The sequence below is a fragment of the Centruroides vittatus genome, unplaced genomic scaffold, assembly GCF_030686945.1.
Source record: "Centruroides vittatus isolate TY-2023 unplaced genomic scaffold, ASM3068694v2 scaffold_435, whole genome shotgun sequence".
Lineage (NCBI taxonomy): Eukaryota > Metazoa > Arthropoda > Arachnida > Scorpiones > Buthidae > Centruroides > Centruroides vittatus.
The window spans coordinates 3,667,670-3,688,471 of record NW_027122708.1 but is presented as its reverse complement, the minus strand read 5'-3'; the positions used below and the strand labels follow the sequence as shown (position 1 = coordinate 3,688,471).

The 20,802-nt window shown below is 31.8% G+C and overlaps 1 protein-coding gene across 1 annotated transcript in view; it reads right to left on the bottom strand.

Moving 5' to 3' along the window:
* Window positions 1-2,251: 2,251 nt before the first annotated feature.
* Window positions 2,252-20,802, bottom strand: part of CycB3 (cyclin B3) — a 32,579-nt gene continuing 14,028 nt past the window's right edge. Inside the window, exons 3-8 of the mRNA XM_067287166.1 lie at window positions 11,544-11,703; window positions 11,249-11,479; window positions 11,006-11,161; window positions 4,469-4,618; window positions 4,260-4,390; window positions 2,252-2,882 (exon numbers count right to left, since the gene is read on the bottom strand). Coding sequence (XP_067143267.1) covers window positions 2,834-2,882; window positions 4,260-4,390; window positions 4,469-4,618; window positions 11,006-11,161; window positions 11,249-11,479; window positions 11,544-11,703 — 877 coding nt within the window. The 3' untranslated portion in view covers window positions 2,252-2,833. The remainder of the gene's footprint in view (window positions 2,883-4,259; window positions 4,391-4,468; window positions 4,619-11,005; window positions 11,162-11,248; window positions 11,480-11,543; window positions 11,704-20,802) is intronic.

Genomic DNA, 20,802 nt, shown 5'->3' with positions numbered 1-20,802 from the left:
TTTTTATCAAGTTGTAAATCTAATGATGAAAATATAAAGTTTAAAACATTGTCCCAAAAAAATCAATTGTGGGAGTTGTACTCCCATATTTCGTTTCTTGATGATCCAATCTCATTTCTTGCGGTATTTGTGCTTGAGATTTCTTTCTAACCTTTCTTGTAAGTAATTAAATTGGAATACGGAAACAGAACGTTTTTAAGAATTATTTAAAAAAACGTATAAACAAGAATTTTTTAAATTAATTCTCTTTAAAAAATTTTAAATAATTTAAATCGAATTTAAATCTCAAAATGGAAGCCTGGCCTAGATGGACTTGAATGTCATTGTCTGCAGCATACCTGGCTAGGGCTGTGTTGTATTTTCTTTTACTGATATCATACTTGTGTTCAGCCAGCATTACTTTGAGATCGGGTGGTAGCGCCGATGTACTCAAGATCACGCTGAATCTATTGTCTTTCAGCGTAATCTTATAAACGCCAGGAACCCTAAGCATGTCGGTGTTGTCCTTTCCGTTTCTGAAGATGTTCTAGATAGTGGGAACATGTCTATATGCTAATTTATCACCTCTGTGACAGGCAATTTCTTTATACAAGCTTTTCATGTTATGGTTATAATCTAGAACTATGCGGCACGTGTTGTGAGCATTCCCACTTTGCAATACAATGTTATTGGATGTAGGAGTACCCCTGTAGGAATAGGCATTTGCTAATTTACAAATAAGGTGTATTTTGTAACCATGTTTTTTAGCTATGCCCTCCAGTCATTTAAGCGGTCTTTTAACATGTCCTCGTAATTCGTGCAGTGGGTAAAAGCACGTTTGGTTAAGGCACGAAAGGCAGCTATTTTGTAGATATATGGTGTCGTATGAGTTCGCTGGTATAAACAATGGAAGGTGTGATGGTTTATGATAGATATTGGTATGGATAACTCTGTTTATAATACTGATATTGAGATCTAAAAAGTGTGCCCTTGAATTGCTGGCTTGGTCTAATTTTATGGGAAGTCCACATGGGTTGTTATTCATTTGTTCTATGAAGCTTTCTATATTTGGTTTTGCTTTCCACAATATAAAAATATCGTTGACGTACCTTCTGTATATGATAATATTAGGAAGGAAGAAGGTAAGACTGTTTTTTCTAATAACCATCTCACAAAGATCCCCGATAGGGGACTGCCCATTGGCACACCTCTTTTTTGTAAGTACGTTTTGTAATCATATTGAAAAATGGAGGAAGAGCATATGTGCTAGTTCTAAAATATGTTTGTGATGTGCAGGTTCATTATCTATACTTAACAAAAAATCTCTAAGTGCACAAAAACATGGTTGTAAGCGTATTGATATACCCATCAATACACAACCATGTTTTTGTGTATAAAGGAATAAAATTTAACGTTATATACACATTTTGCATCACTTGGAGCTGCTGCAATTCATTGATAAGCTGCACAGAGTTACTAATGGAGCTGTATGCTTTTAAATGTTCTTTGAGCAAATCATGTATATGTTGTTCTAATAGCCTAGTAGTTGATTTAGCCTTATCGACAATAGGTCTTATGGTGTTCCCTGGTTTGTGGATCTTTGTGAATGCAAATAGTTTAGGGGAATCTGGGGAAGTCATAATAGCCCTGCTAATTTTTAATTTATTGGTGCAAGCCATATGTACGAAATTAATGATGGTGTCTATGTAATTTGTCAACATAATTACATTGCATCTGTTCGCAGCAAGTATCCCTGATATAATGGTTTATAAGGGCTTTTTACCTCTCCTCTTTTAGCAAAACCATCGATCTACTTTTATCAGCTTAATGCATTGAGAAGCTCATCGTCAGCATGAGTGAATGACAAAAAGAAGTTTATCAATGGAAAGTGGCTTTCAAGATAAAATCCTCTAAGAAGCCAGGAAGAAATCCCGTGGAAACTTCTATGGGAGAGCAAAAAATGAACGTCGGACAATCATATGATCAAGCTGAAAGCTGATAAAAGTAGGTTGATGGTTTTGCTAAGAGAGGTATAAAGCCCTTATAAACCATTATATCAGGAATACCTGCTGTGAACAGATGCAATATAATTACGTTGACATATAGACGCATTGTTAATTTCACACATAAGGCATGCGCCAATAAATTATCATTTAAAACATTTTATTAATAGATTAATACATAGTACATTGTACTATGAAAATAAATAATAAAATGATGATGATTTTAATGAGCAAAACAAAACAAAAAGAATATATGTTTATTAAAATATGCATTTTTATTCACATTTAATTACAGAGAAAGCAAAAACTTATTTACAAAACAAACACAGTTTAAAGATGTCATTTTAGTACAAAACAGTATCCAAAAAAATTGCATTAATTGCACTACCATTACATATGATACTGAGATTTTAATGATTACAGTTTATCAAGAAACAAATACTGATACTGAGATAAAATGCCAGTAACATGTCTACTTTTATTGTAATATTTACAATACAAAACATGTTAAAATTAGCAGTCTTTCAATCTATTTGAAAACAATTATGGTTATCAGAAAATTTTGATGTTTTCTTTTTTTAAAGACTTTGATAAAGCCAATCATTGAAATTCTAAAAAAAGAAAACTTTCATATAGATATATAAAATATGTTTCAGAAAATCTCTCAGTATTTTAAATAAATGCTCTGAATATTCTAAAACTCTTCACAAAATAATTAATGGATGTATAAAATCACAATAAAAAATTGATTCCTTAATCATATTTATGAAAATTTTCAAATATAAAAGCTATATGTACAAATATGAAGTTATATAAAAAAAACTGTATATAATCGATTTAACTTAAATATTTCAATCTTTGTCTTTTAATGGAGGAATCTTTGAAACTTCAAAGAATACTCTGGAAAAAAATAAATATATTAATGTATTTGAAACTTATAATAAATTTAAACTTAAATAGTGTCTCTACAATTTACCACAGTAATGCCTTGATTATACAGCATTCCATTTTATCCAACATAATCATACAAATGCATTATTTACAATGCTATGCTGTGCACACTATTTTGTCCATTCTGTTTCTTTATCTGTCAATGCATTGCATACAGCCATAAATGTAGCTAAATTTATCTATGATTTATGTTTGTATTATATATACTGTAATTTCTGATGTGATTATAGTATTTTGGCACACTTGGCAGGTAGAGTGTATTGCTCTAACTCTGTAGCAAATGATTGTAGAAAGATATTTAGGTATGGGGGGAAATCACATTTTTTTTCTTTTTGTTTTTTGAAAAAGTTTCAGAGAGTGTTTAGAGATAAGTGAAATAGTTTCAGGGATAGTTTATGTACTGTATGTATTATATACAGGGTTCCTACACAAATTTTTGTTTTTAATTCCATTTTAGTCTCTCACCAAATGTTGTGTATGTTTATTTTACATTATTGCCACAGATTAAAAACAAGTTAAGATTTACAAACTTCTTTTTTCTTTCTTTTTTACCCTCATTTTTGCTCTTTCAACTGGTAGGTACTAAGAGGGCCTGTTTTTTTGTACACTTTGTCGGTACCCTATAATGCAGGCAACCAGATAGTAACAGATGGGTCTGACATATCCAGGATAGACTGTCCATAAAAAAATTCCTGAGAGTTTTCAACTGCCTGGATTTGATCCTGGGTCTCCAAAGGTGATAGGTTGATGTCTAACCTTCCCAACCATCTGGCCATCAGTCTAAACTATTATGAAATGTATTTGTATTTAATTTTATTTTTAATTTATTTTGTAGTATATTAATTAAATGTTAATGCATTTAATTACATGCTCATGTTGTTACTTTTAGTGTCAAATTAAAATTTGTCATTTAGTTAGCATGTACTTTATTGATTAAACTGAAAGTATATTTTTGTTCTTCAAAATTGCTTTGTATATGGATCCCAAGATAAGATGCAAATAATCTTGAGAAACATCCTAAGATTGTTTTTTTTTTTTTCAATTGCCTTCTCTATTAATGTAATTTTTGTTTAAGGAACATGGAAGGTGAAAAAGTGATTCTTTCAACAAAATTATTATTAATAAATTTTATTTCGTGTTTATACTAGACTTCTATTAAACTTCCTTTTTGTTTTCATCTTCATTATTTCTGTATGATCTAAAATTTTCATTAATCTAACCATTTACTGGTCTCTTAGATATAATCAAGACTCTACTGTGTTATTAAATAGTAAGGTATTTAACTTCTATTATATTAAATATAAAAGAAAAACAAACATATCTCACTTATGAGCATATTTTGTCCTAATAGTCTGTAAATTTTTAGGAGATGGTGCAGAAATCAGAGAGTTTAGTTGATAAACAAGACCAGTTAATTCTGTTTCCTTATAACCAGAATAAAATTCTAAAGTAGTGGTCTGTGGATTATAAAATATTTGTTGCAACATGAAATGAATATAAGACAGCACATTTAACATTAACCAATTGTCACTTACCCAACCTTCCATATTTTTCATCTTTAATGCCAGTAATAAAGATGCTGCTGCTATTAGGGAATCTGATGTTTCAATCAATTCATATTCAAGCAAAGATGTTTCCAGAATAAACCTGGCTAAAGTTAAAGTCTCCATGTTGATTTTTCCACACTAGAATTTAAAAAGTATTAGAACAGTTTTAAAAAATCAAATACAATTTTTGTATTATAATATTTATTAATAATTTTATGCAAATTAGTTCTGTTAGCTTGAAATACTTTGTTTTATTATCGTTTATAGATTTGTGTTTAAAATAAAAATGGCACAGTTCATATATTATTATGATAATTTTTAAATTTATGTTTTCATAATCCATTATATTCAAATTCCACTTCTGCTTAATGTAACTGTTTTTTTTTATAAATTGAATTTTGATAATATTAAATAACAAGAATCAAATTTATACAGTTCAGTCTATTTAGTATAGACTGAACTGTATAAATTGTATAGATGTCATTTTATATTTTAAATATCAATATGATTTCAGCAGAGCTATTTTTAATAAAATAACAATAATAGTGATTTGGTTCTTGACACACATACACTTCCTATAAAGCACAAAGAAATATATTGACTAGTTTTGGCAGAAAAACTATCTTTCATTTTTGTCAAAAATTAACAAATCAATACAAAAATAAACATTACATTTTATTATTCGTGTTTAAATAACCTATATATAAGGACAAAAATAACCATCAAAATTAAATTTCAAAAATATACAAGTTTATTCAAAGGTTGTACACCATCTTTTGACATAAATTGTGAATATCCACTATTTATTTATTTAAAGAAAAATTCTTAATACAAATTTGATTGTCATCAGCATATTAACACTAAGTTTAATGAAATTTAATAAACTGCTAATAATACTTTTTAATGTTTTCAAAAACCATATTTGATATCCTGACACCAGCAGTTCTCTTAATTTATTGTAATATAAAAAGAATCAATTAATTCTATTAAAATAAAACATATGTAACATTCATTATTATAAAATTTTACACCATACTAATAAAATCAAAACACGGTCAATTATTTCAAATATAACATAATATATGCCCATTGATGGCAAACATGTGACCTGTGTGACAATTTCAAGATACCCACACTGAATGTTTAGAAAGTATTAGTTTTTTATAAATTATAAAATATTTGATTGATTTCAAAACTGCTTATGTAGTATGAAAGTGGGGTCCCTAAACTATCATGAAAAGTCTTAATCTTAAAAACCATTAATTATAAACCTCAGATAGAAAAATTATCCTCAAATAAACAACAGATTTCCCATTAAATGAAATATTTGTTTCCTTTATACTCACATTATCATCTTTACACTTATATACAGTTCATTGTTATTTTTGTCATAGAAATTAAAAAGTTAAATAAAGTCAAATTTATAAGTCAAAGGCCGATTTTTGGGATTTATGTCTCAGAGACTCAGGGCTCAACACGATCATTCAAACTTTGCCAGCCTCAGCCATGAGGTCGTCCACGAGACATTTTAAATGAAATTAACCAATGCAATGTCGAAATTTCTGTCCATTGCATGTTGCCCTAGGTTGAATTTTTGTTGATGCCTAACGAAAATCTCCTGTTTTTGAAAAAATAATCGTGGCTATTTTATCGTCCAAAATTATTTTTTTTATTTTGCACAAACAAAAATAAATAAATAAATATATTAATAAATGTAAAAGCAAAAAAAAAATTATATTTCGGAAGCTACTTTTAATATAAAATTATAAAGACTAGCACCATCTAGTTTCAAAAACGTTCCAATGATGAAATGAGATATCTCAGATCAACCAGTCAAGGTCAGCAGGTCGCAACCAGAGAGGTAAATGGGTTTTCTCAGATTCATTTGTCAAAATTCAATTTTGCAATGTTCACATTTCGAACTTCCTAACGATATACGCCTGTGCAAATTTCGCACTCTTGCCTGTTTGTAGAAAGATGCTGCCATTTTGTATTTTATTTTGACTTGGTTCTCGATCCAGAGTACCCACAAGTCTGATTTTTTTTATGTGCACATGATTTGGGCATCTAATACTCTGTGCCAAATTGCAACTCCTGACATGTCCCCTTTATACCTCTAAGGTGAGAACCTGAAATGTCACCACAATTTTATAAACAAGACATAATCTTGTCAATATATATAACCAACATACCTGTATATATTTTATTTACAATTAATTAGTGTTATAGGTTTTTGATATAAATTAAATAAAATTAACAGTGAAAATAACTTGTTCATGAATCAAAGAGATTAAAATAAGATTAAAAAACAGAAAAATTACTTTTTACAATATATTGTAATTTCAAATAAGTTTCTTCAAAAAAAATTTGATGATGATACAGTAGAGCAGGGGTCCCCAACCTTTTTGTACCTAAGAGCACATTTTAGAATACCGGTCGGATGGCGGGCACCATTTATTTTTTCAAGGTGAATTTAGAATTGGACATAGTTAATAATACATACATATAATAAACAAAAAACATTTAATTCCAAAAATGTAATTTAACATACACAAGAATATTAACAATAATTTTTATAAAACAAGTAATTACTAAACAATGCATACAAAATCTACAAAGTATAAAAATTCTTTATAAAAAAATATAAATCTCAAAGTCAATGTGATTTTTGGCATTGCATTTCATTGGCCATTGCTTTGTAATTAGAAGAGTATGATGTTATTCCTGCTCGTAAGCAATTGTCAAGGTGTTCATCTGTAAGTCATGATCTGTACTTTGTTTTCGACAATGAACATTATAAAATCAATGATTCACACAAGTATGTGGAACCGAAAAACTATTTTATTTTATATGCTGCTTTTTTCAAGAATGGAAATTTGTTTCTTTCAACTATATTCCAGAACTTCTCGTCTGATACAATGGATTTTAGGATAATGTCGTTCTGAAGATCCAAAATTTCTCTCTACCCCTCCAGCCTACCCCCTCTGGAGAGACCCGGGATCGAATCCAATCGGGTCAAAAATCCCCAGGAATTTTTCGGGATGGTCCAAGCAGATATGTCTGGCTCCGTCCCTCATCACCTGGCCGCCCAATTGTATGGTGGCCGAACACATAATGGGCTTGCTTAAAAAGGCCTTAGTGCCTACAGGGGGGGGGAGTTTAAAAATGGAAAAGCTAAAATTGCTTAAAATATCTTTTAAAACAGAAAAACCTAAAACCAAATTGATGAAGGGTCATGATATATGCAAAATGCACATAGTTTAATAAAGAAATGTCAGTCAACTTTCAAATTAAATAACTGTGGTTTGAGAAGTTCTTTGGAATAGGAAAATTATTATTTTTGTTCTACTTTTATTATTTAAGGATTAACATGTCTAGATTATAATAATAAGTATTAAAACTTTATCACGATAAAGGATATTTAAAAAAATTACTTCTACAGACACTTTCAATTTTTACTTAGAAATAGATATATTCATTTATTATAAAGGAGACAAACAAAAATGTATTTGAAAAAAGCATAATTTGAAAAACATAATAAAACAAATATTTGTTTTATTTGGGTCTGTAATTAATCAAAAACGACAAAACACCATTTTAAAGTGATTTTTATTCAAATAATATATTTATAAATAATATGTAGCCAAAAATGTAGCCATGTCAAATTTATGTAACCCAAAAAGTAGCCAATGCGCCAAATGATATTTTTTACACCAAACTAAAAAAGGGTAGCCAAATTTGGCACAAAGTGGCCAAATATGGCAACACTGGATGAGCTCCAGACAAATGTCTGCGTTGTCATGGCAACCATAGAAACGGACCGATTCATTTCATTTTAGGTATGGGAAATTTGGTTGGTGAAGATTTGGCGCGAGGGGAAAAAGAGATCAGTCGAGATTTTGCTTTGTGCTTTTGTGTGTTAGATGCCATTTCTACTTTTGTGTGGTTAATCATTAAAAATGAGAAAACTTTTACATAGCATTTTACTGAAAACTGAAATATTTTTATTTTTATCGTGGTTACACAGCGGCGGGCACACACAAAACAATCAGCGGGCACTATGGTGCCCGCGGGCATAGGATTGGAGACCCCTGCAGTAGAGCATCGATTATCCGGCCCCGGATCAACCGTCACTTCGGTTAACCGACCGCATTCTAGTGGGCAAATTCAAATGTCCGCTAGTGATGTGGTATTACAATATTTGGCTATGTCTTGGCTACTTTAATATTGTTTTTGTTAAATTTTTGCGTTTTAGCTGGAAACACTGGCTCGACAATGAAAGGGAGGCCAGTATTTAAACCAGGCTTAATTTTCTATTTTTTCTTTATTTCTATATTTATTTTGTGCAAAATAAAGAAATAATTTAACGTTGATTATTATTTGTACAGAACTCAGGAATTGAAGTTTAAATTCAATAATAAATTTTCCAAGGTATACAAACAAAAAGTTTTTGTTTGTATACCTTGGAAAATTTATTATTGAATTTAAACTTCAATTCCTGAGTTCTGTACAAATATGTAAATTTTTGTGTGATTACTCGAATCCGCCAGAGGGCCCGCAGCTAAAAGCGATTATATAACACGGGTGCTATTGTGGAAGATTAACAGTTTTTAATGTTTTGTAAGCGCCGTAGCCTACAGAAACAGGTCGGCGCTGAAGATCATTTTTAATTGTGTTGTGAATCGTCTAATGGTATTTTGTTCGTTATTTTAGAAGTTTTTTTTGACTTCATGTCGCTAGCTGCAAAGTGGTTCCTGACCGGAATAAAGGAAGAAAATAGAAAAAAGGACTCAAACTTTTTGTTTGTATACCTTGGAAAATTTATTGTTGATTATTATTTTTAAAAAATTGTTAGGCTTAACATTGATAAAAATTCAATGCGAAGTAGGTTAATAGTGATATACTAATATGCTTATTACATGGGATATACTAATATACTAATACACTACACTAATAATGTATTTTTCATACTTTTCGGTTATCCGTTTTTTCAGTTATCGACCAACTTCAGTCCCAATTGAATCGGATAATCGATGCTCTACTGTAATTCATAAAATTTGCAATTTCATCTACTTTATTAAAAGTTAAAAATAATAACTATACTCCCAATTATACAGGCTAATCACTGGTAATAAAGTTTGGATAATGCAGAAACACAGATAATCTACAAGTTTGTTTTAATGAAAGCTAATCAAGTTCTCTTTTGTTTAGTTTTTAATTTCATATTAAATATAACATAATAGTTTATATATTATGAATAAAATACATTTTGCCAACAATGATTAATAAACAGAAAATTCAGAAAAATTTATTGAACTAGCACCACAGTTTACAATCAATTCCTTGTACAGTAAAACCTGTCCAAAACAGAAAAATATTTGGTACGGCATGATTCTAGTTTACACAGTTTTTACTGTATTATTAACCAAGAATGAAGGTTGCCAGCTAGATGTTATAAAATGTCATTAATTTTGCAATATTAACGATTTATTGATAAGGAAACAATTCAAAATATTTTCTTCAAAATATTTTCTTCAAACAATTTTACAACTTATTTAATAAAAAGAAATACTAACAACTCACATCATCCATCTTCCACATTTCCAGCAAAACAGTTTAATAAAATTTAACAAAACAAACATTTTCAGTTCGTTAGGTGACCTGCTTCAGGTTTTACAATTTCTTTATACAAGTTAAGGTACATAGAAAATATACTTTGAAAATAATGACATCATAAGAACATTGGCAATGTTCAAAATTTGCATTTTATTTACACATTCCATTTCAGACTGTTGAAACCTGAAGCAGGCTACTTAATATAGCTGAAAATGTTTGTTTCATTAAATTTTATTAAACTGTTTTTCTGGAAATGGTGTGGAAGGTGTGAATTATTATTAGTATGTTCCAGCTCACCACGTAGAGAATTGTAAAAAAAAAAAAAAAAAAAAAAAAAAAAAAAAAAAAAAAAAGTAAAGCCGTATTGTTCATGGATCAACTGCACTTACTGTACTTATTACGCCATTTAATTTATGCCTTGGGAAGTAGTTCTGACACTCAACATACCATTTTAAATAGCAAGATTTAATAATGCAGATTGTTTTTATTTTAATGCTAATATTTGTATTCGTGAGGTATATTTTTTATCAAGATGTAAGCATGTAATGATAATCCACAAACTAAATAATGAAGAATATATTGTATTTGTCTTCAAATTTATAAACAACACATTTCTTCCAAAATATCTTTTCTTTTAGTAATAATTAAAAAGGGAATTCTTATAATTCTTATTAAATTATTAAATAAGATATGAAATTGACTATCTCTACATAATTATTATTCTTCTAAAATAATAATATTTGTGAGTAATAATTTATTAAAACTCAACACATACATTAATGATTTTTATTACAAAAGAAAAAGTTAAAGTTGAAATTATGTAATTATTAGTTAAAGAAATTACAGAACAGGTAACTTTTGCTAAATTTACAAAAAATAAAATAATACATCTTAGAGATTAATACTCACTCTTGCATAACGACGTAAAAATCTATAAGATAACGGAATGCCAAGATTAAAGTCTAATTCTTTCAAAATGTTTCTTTCCATTGCAATAAGCTCTTTACGACTGTAGGCATCATCACAGATGTAGAGAAAATCATCAATCAGTGGTGGACGCTGTTCCTATAATTTATGAATAATTTCATAACTTAGAAAGAAGAAACAAATATATAACTAAACATAAAATCAATTTTTAGATTTATTACTTACGTCATATTTACAAGCAATAAAAAGAGCTGTTGAACCAACTAATTGCAACAAAAATTTCGGCACAGTCTTTCTCATTAAATAATGATCTACTAATTTGACGGCAAGATAAAGTGTTTCATGATATAATTCAAAGTTTTCTTGTACTTCAACCATCCAATCTATTAATATAGCTCTCATAGATTTTGATAAATCTGGTTGGCATTCCATATATTTTTTCAATTTAAATTCAGACTAAAATAAAAATATGGTTATAAACTACTCTAAAAATTTTTAAAGTAAAAAAAAAATTTCTAACCTCTCTTTCTTTATAGTATTTGAAAATGTCATAGGCATAAAGTGGTTCACAAAATGGATCATCAATGCTCTCTCTATCGAAATCATCCACATTCTCTGGCACTTTAGGTAATAGTTCATCTTTGTTTTTCACATGAAAGCTCTGTTCTTCTATTGAAATTCTAAAAATATAAATTTTTTAAAATGATTTTTAAAGTACAATTTAAGAAATGCATTCAATCATTTTATTTTATAAACTATTTCTATTTTAATATTTGAGAAATTCATAATACAATCATCTCTAATTCTTTACTTTTGTATTAAATTATTTTATAATTTAATAATATACTAGGACATCATGCAATTTTGTTGTATCACAATAGAATTGAGACAGAGCCTGAAAGTTAGTTAGTTAGTTTAATGGAATAATAGTAACATGATATGTGGATGATCTACTGAAGAGATGATACCTCCCAGGAGGACTTTCTAAGGAAAACTGACCCCTATTTAGACATTATACATGTGAAGAAAACCCATAAATCTCCCATGTGGCCAGCCCATTGGCAAACCCATAACCAACTACCAGTTTTCAATGGTTTTTATCTGCTTGGCCACCGTGGGCTCCGGAAAGACAGAGGCAAGCCTTGCACTTGCCGCTATGGAAGAGATGATCCAAGAACAAAACAATCAGTGTTGATTTGTTCTTATGTTTTGTTCATTTTTTGCACCCATTATCCGTTAGATGCAATACAATGCTTTTTTTTTTTAACCTCTAAATTCTGTTAGGTGCACTGAATCACATCAGGAAGTATGGACATTATCACTCTGATCACATTGTATCTTGAAAATGAAGTCAAAGACCACCATTTTTTATTATACTTTTGGATTCCTCATTCCACATTTAATTACCTGTTAGCTGTCAAAAGGAAGTAAATATACTGTCAATAGCTATTGGGTAATTAAATACATTAAGTATTTAGCTGTATATATACACACATTTTAGACATGTTTGTCAGTAGTTTCAGAGTGTCATGCAAAACTAATGTTGATTTTATTTGGCCAATATAACCTGACTGAAGAATGCTGTAATGAAACAGCTGAAATGCATTTTAGGATGGCCAAAAATGTTAATATTTATAGTATAACGTATAATTAGTAGAATAATAAAGGAGATACAAATAAGTCTCAATGTTTGATAAGCCCTTAAATAAATACTGACAAATAGTAAACAGTAAAATAATTTAATAATATGTATGCTAGATGCTGGTTAAAAATAAAATCTTTAATTGTTTTTAATCTTTCTTTGATAATACATGGTTATTACAAATGAATCATTGAATTTGAAGCAACTATATTTCCAACAATAATTCAAATTTAACAATAAATGGATATATTAAAAGAACTAGAAACTGTCCATTAAAAGAAAACTGAGTCTTGTATAGAATACAATACAGATGTGTTTGTGTGTTCCTTTGGTAACATGACACATAAGTGGTAGTCCAGTTCACTCCACAAGTGTTGTAGTATGTCTCCTTGGATGGTCATCATCACAGCAGTAATGCAATCCTGGAACTCTGCCAAAGATATGGGTAATGGCAGCACATAAACCACATCTTTTACAAACCCCGACAGGAGAGAAAAAAAATCATACAGTGCAACATCTGGAGCTCTTGGAGACCATCTGTACAGCACTAAGTCATTGTTAACATCCAATCCAGTAGAGTGGAAGTTCCGCATTCAGGTATCAACACATCTCAGTGTGCCAATGAAGTGGATTTGCTGCTATGTCTTAATCAGCACCAACGGTGATGTCCCTAGTATCAATCTTGTAGTGTACCCTTTTGTACTATAATTCCTTGTCAATAAACCATATATTCTTTCAGTTGCTACCATTGAGTCAGTACGTGTCTATTTCAATCCACTCACATCTTGTAAATGCATTTCAGATTGGCAACTAGGATAAGATGATTTTAATTTCCAATATCATTATATTATTCTACTACTAATTCTATTTTCAAGTCTTCCAAAGAAGAAACAAACTCATTTTTCCTTCATCATTCTTCACCACGTGAGTATTTTTTGTAAGTATATTACTTTGTTCCTTTCCACTGATATCGAGTTACAATGAATTCACAAACCATCAATGGCAATTCCTACAACCCTAATAACAATTGAGACAAATACATTGAACAGTTTGAAGAATTTTTCATCGCTTTTGATATAAACAACGACTGGAAAAAAGTTACAATCTTACTCGGTCAAGTGGGATTGCTAACGTATAAACTGACAAAATATTTGTCAGTCTGAGAGACCTTCTATGAAAACTTTCAACAAACTTAAAAAAATTGTGCACACTTATAAAGTTAAGACAGTTAGCATTATATACAAACGTACCAATTTTACTAAACGTTCTCGGGAAAAAGGTGAGAGTATTAATGAGTTTATACTGGCATTGAAATCACTAAGTAAGGATTGTGATTATGACTATTCACTACCCTTAAGGCTGAGAGATCAGTTTGTTGCTGGTATCCAAAATACAATCTTGTCTCTATGCTAAACCAGAGGTGGAATTAGATTTTCAAAAAGCTGTAGACTATGCACTCTCCATGGAACAGGCTATGATTGAATCCAGTCACTCCCTTTGTGAATCAGATTGTTTTAAAATAAGCTTATCAAATTTTGGGAACACTGAAAATAATACTATTAACCCTTAACAAAATGCTTGAGGTGAATGTATATCCAATTCCACACTCAGAGGACATTTCCTGCAAAATTCACAATGGTGAGGAATTCTCACCATCTTGAAGTTTGTAGGAAATGTCCTCTGGAGTGACCTTAGTGATGCATACAACCAGTTCAAACTAGATGATTATAGTAAAAACTTAGTTGTCATTAATATATGTTTAGGACTTTTTAGATGCAATCGTCTCTTTTATGGAATTAACTGTGCACCTGCACCTTTTCAAGAAGATATGGAAAAATTGTTTTCTCGTATTCCCAAAACACAACCTCGTTTTGACGACATTGTTTCATCGGGCATCGCGCATTCTGATCATCTGAAAAATATTAAACAAGTCCTTTCTATCTGTGCAAATGAAGATATTAAACTTAAAAAAAAAATGTAAGTTTCTTCAGAAGTTCATTAAATTCTTGGGGTTTGAACTGTCCAAACAAGAAATTTTGCCCTTCATTCTAAATTAGATCCAATATTAAGTGCAAACAAACCACACGATATTCATTCATTACATTCATATTTGGGAATGCTCAATTATTATTCCAAATTTGTGCTCAACTTTTCTTAACATTTAACAATCTCCTTCATACAGGTAATGGCTGGAACTGGTCTAAAAATCAGGACAAAGCATTTCATTCATCAAAAGAAGTCCTAAAGGAAGCACTATTGCTCAAGCACTATAATCCAAAGAAAAAACTATTACTTTCTACTGATGCTTCACAGAATGGTATTGGAGCTGTCCTTTTTCATGTTATTGACTCCTATAGACACCCAACTGCATTCGCAAATGCTGTCTTAACTCCAGCCCAATCCCATTATTCACAAACCAAGAAAGAAGCCCTTTCCATTATATTTGGGATCAAGAAGTTTCGTATTTTCTAAGATGCCATTTTTTCTTAGAGAATGATCATCGTTAGCAATTTTTGGCCACAATAGGTTAGAATGACTGTAGTAGATGCAAGACTTCAGTGGTGGAGCATCAGCCTAAACTTAAAAACACTAAACCTATAAACCAGCAAATTTTTTTTATAAAAAGTGCAAATGTTTTCATCTGTGTTGAACAGACATCATCAGGCAAACTAATTCCCAAATGCTAAAACAAACAGGGGATTGCCAAACATGTACGCAGAGAGGAACTGGCATAAGACAAGAGAAATGGGGAGGGAGAAGATAGTAAGATTTATAGTTTGAAGAAAGACTTCCACACTAGGGAAGAAGTCAACCTCACAAAAATTAATAGCAGTTTTATTGCAGGCAGTCTTAGATATTTCCAACTGCTCAAAATGTTTGAGAAAGGGGTTGCCTGGTAGAGTTATGTAAGAGGCATGCTTTGCGGAATTCCACACCAATGTCGGGGTCAAAGGCTTAGATATCCAATGCCATGTTGGCTAATCTTTTTGTGATGGATGTCTGATGTTCCTTGAAGCGGGTGTTTAAAGGGTTATTGTAATATATAAGGCCACCTGCAATAAAACTGCTATTAATTAATTTTCTCAATGTTGACTCCTTCCCCAAAGAGTGGAAATCTTTCTTTGAACTATAAATCTTACTATCCCCCCTCCCCGTTTCTCTCGTCTTATGCCACCTCCCCTCTGCACACATGTTCAGTAATCCCCCATTTGTTTCAGCATTTGGGGATTAGTTTGCCTGATGATGCCCATTCAACACAAGCAAAAATGTTTGCACTTTTCATTAAAAAATTTGCTGTTTTATAGGATTAGCATTTTTAATTCTAATTTAACCAGTTTTAAGCAGCAGTTTTTTCTATTATCTTAAATGATTACACTTTCACAATCAAGTATGTCTAACTTCATTGCAGCTTCCCTTTCCAGAAACACAACAGATAAAACCTTTCCTAATGATTCTAGTGATGCTAACCAACTTCTTTGTTTAATTTGCAATTTACTTTCCTTCCATTTATCACTGATGCTTTTCTTGAAGCTTCACATTCAAATGAAATATGCACTAAACTTTGTAAGGCAATCCTATCTAATTGGAATCAAACCTCTGAGAATTCTGTTAAATCTTATATTAAATACAAAAATGCATTTTCAGTTGATGGTGATCTTATTTTCCATGGTAATAGAATTTTTTGTACCTGAGAAATTTCAAAGAAATGTTATATTGAAACTTCTTTTAGGTCACTTAGGTATTGTTGACTCAAAATCACTCACTAGAATTCTAGTTTAGTAGCTTCATATTGACAAGGATTTAGAAAAAATAGTCAGAGACTGCTTTTTATGTCAGTCTCAACAGAAAAATCCACCTAAATTACCTACTATAAAGTGGCCTATTCTCAAACAGTCCTGAAGATGTCTTCATATCAATTTCACAGGTCCTTTCTTTGGTAAAATGTTTCTGTTAGGCATTGATGCAAAAAGAAAGTGTGAGATTATGGTTGAGGGTTAGGCCCTCTAGTTGCCGAGTTGGTAAAACCTGCTCACGAGGTCACTGGATGGCATTTTCCTGAGTGACAAGGAGCTGGATAAGACGATAGGATCTCATTCTCCAAAAGAAGACAAGATTACCGGTTAACAACTAACAAACTTTAATATAAATAAGGACAGAGATTACAGACACAATGTCACCAAGTTACCTTTGAAGGATAACATAACATTAACAGAAGTTCTGTTTTTGCGAGGCTATATGGAGAGTTCTCGCGGGTATCTAGTTCCTTAAACCTAAGTCTACCTTAAATTCTAAGTCAACCAAGAGAGAGAGTTTACAATAACTACAGAATACCTCATGTAGATCATCAGTTGTCTTCGTATCCTACTTACATGACAATCGTGGATTTAAGGCTTGGTGTAGTGTGTCCTTTGGGGCGAGGGCAAGCGAGACAAGAGCTCCAGTTCAGCTCTTCCAATATGTCAGCCTCGACGGTGGAGGGACTTATGTCTACTGTTGATGTCCGCCCTGATGCCTGGATTCGAGCCCCTTGATTGTTCTCACACATTCTGCATGAGAACAATCTCAGGTGATTTTGATTTATTGCATTTAAGTTTGAGTTGAGTCTGGGTTTTGCTGATACGGCTGTCAAAAATTGGATGTTTCGACAAATTATGGATATTTTCTATCCATTATTCTGGCTCGTCTTACCTCATGATTCCATCTGTTTGACAGTTTCCCATCATTAATAATCAAATGTTTTGACTAAGTTTGGCTATAACTAGGGATTGCAATTGCTGGATCCCTCATCCAGCAATCCAGCTGGATCCAGCACCTGGTGTGGATCCGCAAATACTCAATTAACTTTCTAAATAATGATACAAAAGTCTACGTCGTCGGCGTTGCCGCTTTTCTACGTGCGCTAGCGCTCGGCGGCAAGAGTGGCATTGCAGTTCAGTGTGGCACATGCTACACCCCCCTCTCTATACTGCACAGCCTGCCCTTTTACCTCTGCTGATCTAATTGCCAGTTGACTTTCCGCTCTCGCTAAATAAAGTGTCTTCGCGCTAAATAAAATAAGTAACTCCTCTCACTAGGAGAGGAGTTACTTATTTTATTTAGCGCGAAGACACTAGTCCTGGTGCATAATTCTAATTTACGGTTGGTTGTGACGTCAATGAATCACGTGACGGAACGATTTATGATTATTTGATGACCTCAAAACCAACTAGCGTAGAGGCAGAAAGGGCCTTCTCCGCAGCGGGATATACATGCAATTCATTAAGAAGTAGGTTGGGAGACAACACCATCAATACCATTTGTTTCTTGAGATCCTTGAGAATTTTATTTAATCCTTTAAAATACTTTATTCAAGACAAGACTAATATTTTATAACGTCTACTCTAATTCTATTAAGTAAGAGTTTTTAACTTTTATTCTATAAGTGGTTAGTGGGCTGGGCTAGACAATTTTATTGTGAAAATTAGTGAGAAACTGAGACTACCTAGTTAGTTAAATAGTTAATTAAATTAATGAGTATCAGTATCTTAGATATATATGAATATATGCGATTCATGATTGTGATAATAATAACTAACTACTAGACTACTACTAATTACTTACTCACTACTTTACTAACACTAATAATTAAATTATTTATAAATAACTACAGACTAATATGTAGAGCCTATATAAGAAAACTGGTAAGACTGATAGCCACTTATCCACTGATTATCCGTCCTTACATTATTATAATATAATATATTAATATAAATTAATTAGTAGAATTAGCTTTTATTTAACTTAAAGATTACATTATAATCTAACTAAACATTTAAAGTTAATTATCTCTATCTCAAGTGTTAAACCTAAATGTGTAAGAAGTTTTACTCATTTATAGTGACCAGTCTAAATAATAAAAGTTTCTTAAGTATTTTAAAAAAATTGTTTTATTTCTTTAAAAAAAAAAAAAAAACATAAATTTCTGGATAGATAGATAGATAACATTTTATTGCACCAAAAATACATCCGTGCTGGATCCAACTGGAATGATGTTGGTCCAGCAAAAATCCAGCTGGATTGAAAACACTGCTGGATTGCAATCCCTAGCTATAACATAAGTTTGAACATCGAAATGATGATTGATTCTGAGAGATATTGGATAGGTTTGTTATCTCATCAATCAACGAGTGGCCAGGAAGTTTCCAGTGAAGATCCGGGTTTTTCCTGTTTGAATTGAAATTAAATTAACAGCTCTAACTAGCTCTAATAATTAACTCTTCTGGATCTTCAAAAAGTATTCTAAAATAGAGATAATGAATTACAGCACTGATGCTCCTGCTGTAATTCATTTTGAGCAAATGATTTAGCCAACTCCCTTTACATATGCATTCTGATAAGTTCTCAATTTACATCACAAAAGTTCAGATCATTTTTAGTAAAAAATGGCATTTGCCAGACTTTCTCCCCTCCTTTTCATCCTGCTACTAATGGTGCTGTTGAAGGTTTTTTTAATACTTTTAAATCTTCAATAAAGAAGTTGCTGCAAGAATGTGATCTAAAGTCTGCTTTAATTCATTTTTTTGTTTTCTCATCAAACCACTCCTCACTGTACAGTACAACTAATAAAAGTCCAAGTAAACTTATGTTTTGTAGAAAACCTAATAACAGGTTGGATCTCCTAGACCAATCTACTGTCCTTTTTGACAACTATACAGAGATTACTCTCTTCTTTTATCTTGTATTTGCTAGGGATTATAGAAATAGTACATCTTGGATTGCAGGAAAGGTTAGGAAGATCTTGTTCCCTGTAACTTACCTGAGTGAACTATGTAATAGAGTGCAGTGGAAATGACACATCAACCAGCTCCAATCTCACTCGTCTACTTGCACATTTTCTCCCATTTTCCCTTTCCCCAAATTTCAGGAAGGTGCAGAACTCCATAATTCTGATAACTGCAATAAAGATCTTACAACTGAAGCTCAACTCTCAAAAAAACCTTTACAACCTCCCTTATCGTCATCTCCCTGTCCTACTGCTAAAAGAATTAAACCCATCCCTTATACACTTTGTGATTATGTTTGTAATTCTCTTTGAGAAGAAGGGATAATGCTATGTTCTAATCAGCACCAATAGTGCTGCCCCTAATGTCAATATTGTCGTGTACCCTTTTGTAGAGTACCATAATTCTCTGTCAATAAACCATATATTCTTTTGGTTGCTACCATTGAGCCTGCATGTGTTTGTTCCAAGCCACTTATATCTTGTAAATACATTCCAGTCCCATTCTGTTGGAAGACAAAGTCATTAGAATCTGCTTGTAGAAAGGTTTTGTTAATACTTTTAAATCTTCAATAAAGAAGTTGCTGGATATGTTACAGCTGTGGTAACAACCACAGCTGTAACATATCCAGGTATGACAGACTAGTCACAATCATCTCCATGGAGAAACATGGCCCACATAACTTTGTCTTGGAAAGTACACAGAAGACATTAAAACATTGGCAAGTCCCATGCATGTTCTTGTGAATAATGAGGATTTTCCATACCCCATACCTGGATATTGTGTCAGTTCACCTTTCACTGAAATAAAAAGTAGCTTTGTCACTGAGAGCCTCTTTGATCCTTTGTCACTGAGAGCCTCTTTGATCCTTTGTCACTGAGAGCCTCTTTGTCTTTGTCCTCCAATGCACTTTGCATGCTACAGCAGAATTCATATTGCATATCCTTGTCCTCAGCCTTTAACTGCTACAGCAACTGCACACAATATGGTCTAGTTGCAAGCACCACTGCAGAATCTTCCAGTTGACTACAGAATGCCACGTTTACAATTGGTACAGTTTGTTGACTTTCAGAGGCTACACTGGAAATTCTTCCAAACTTTCTTCACAGTTTAGTTGGAAAAATCCGGTCATTCATTGCCTTTTCCCTTGTAGATACAATCTTTGTCCAGGATTGTCGACACCACCATAGAATGCTCTGGTGGCCTGGCAGTTGTTTTATACTGTGGTTGGAACATGCGCTGTGTGGTGACTAATGCAAATTTCACACTATGACCAATGGAACTGACTGGACTGACCCGACCAATCTTATAATCAGACCAACTAACAGCGAAACCATTCATATTGAATACACTCATGTCAGTGGCTTATTTCTTAT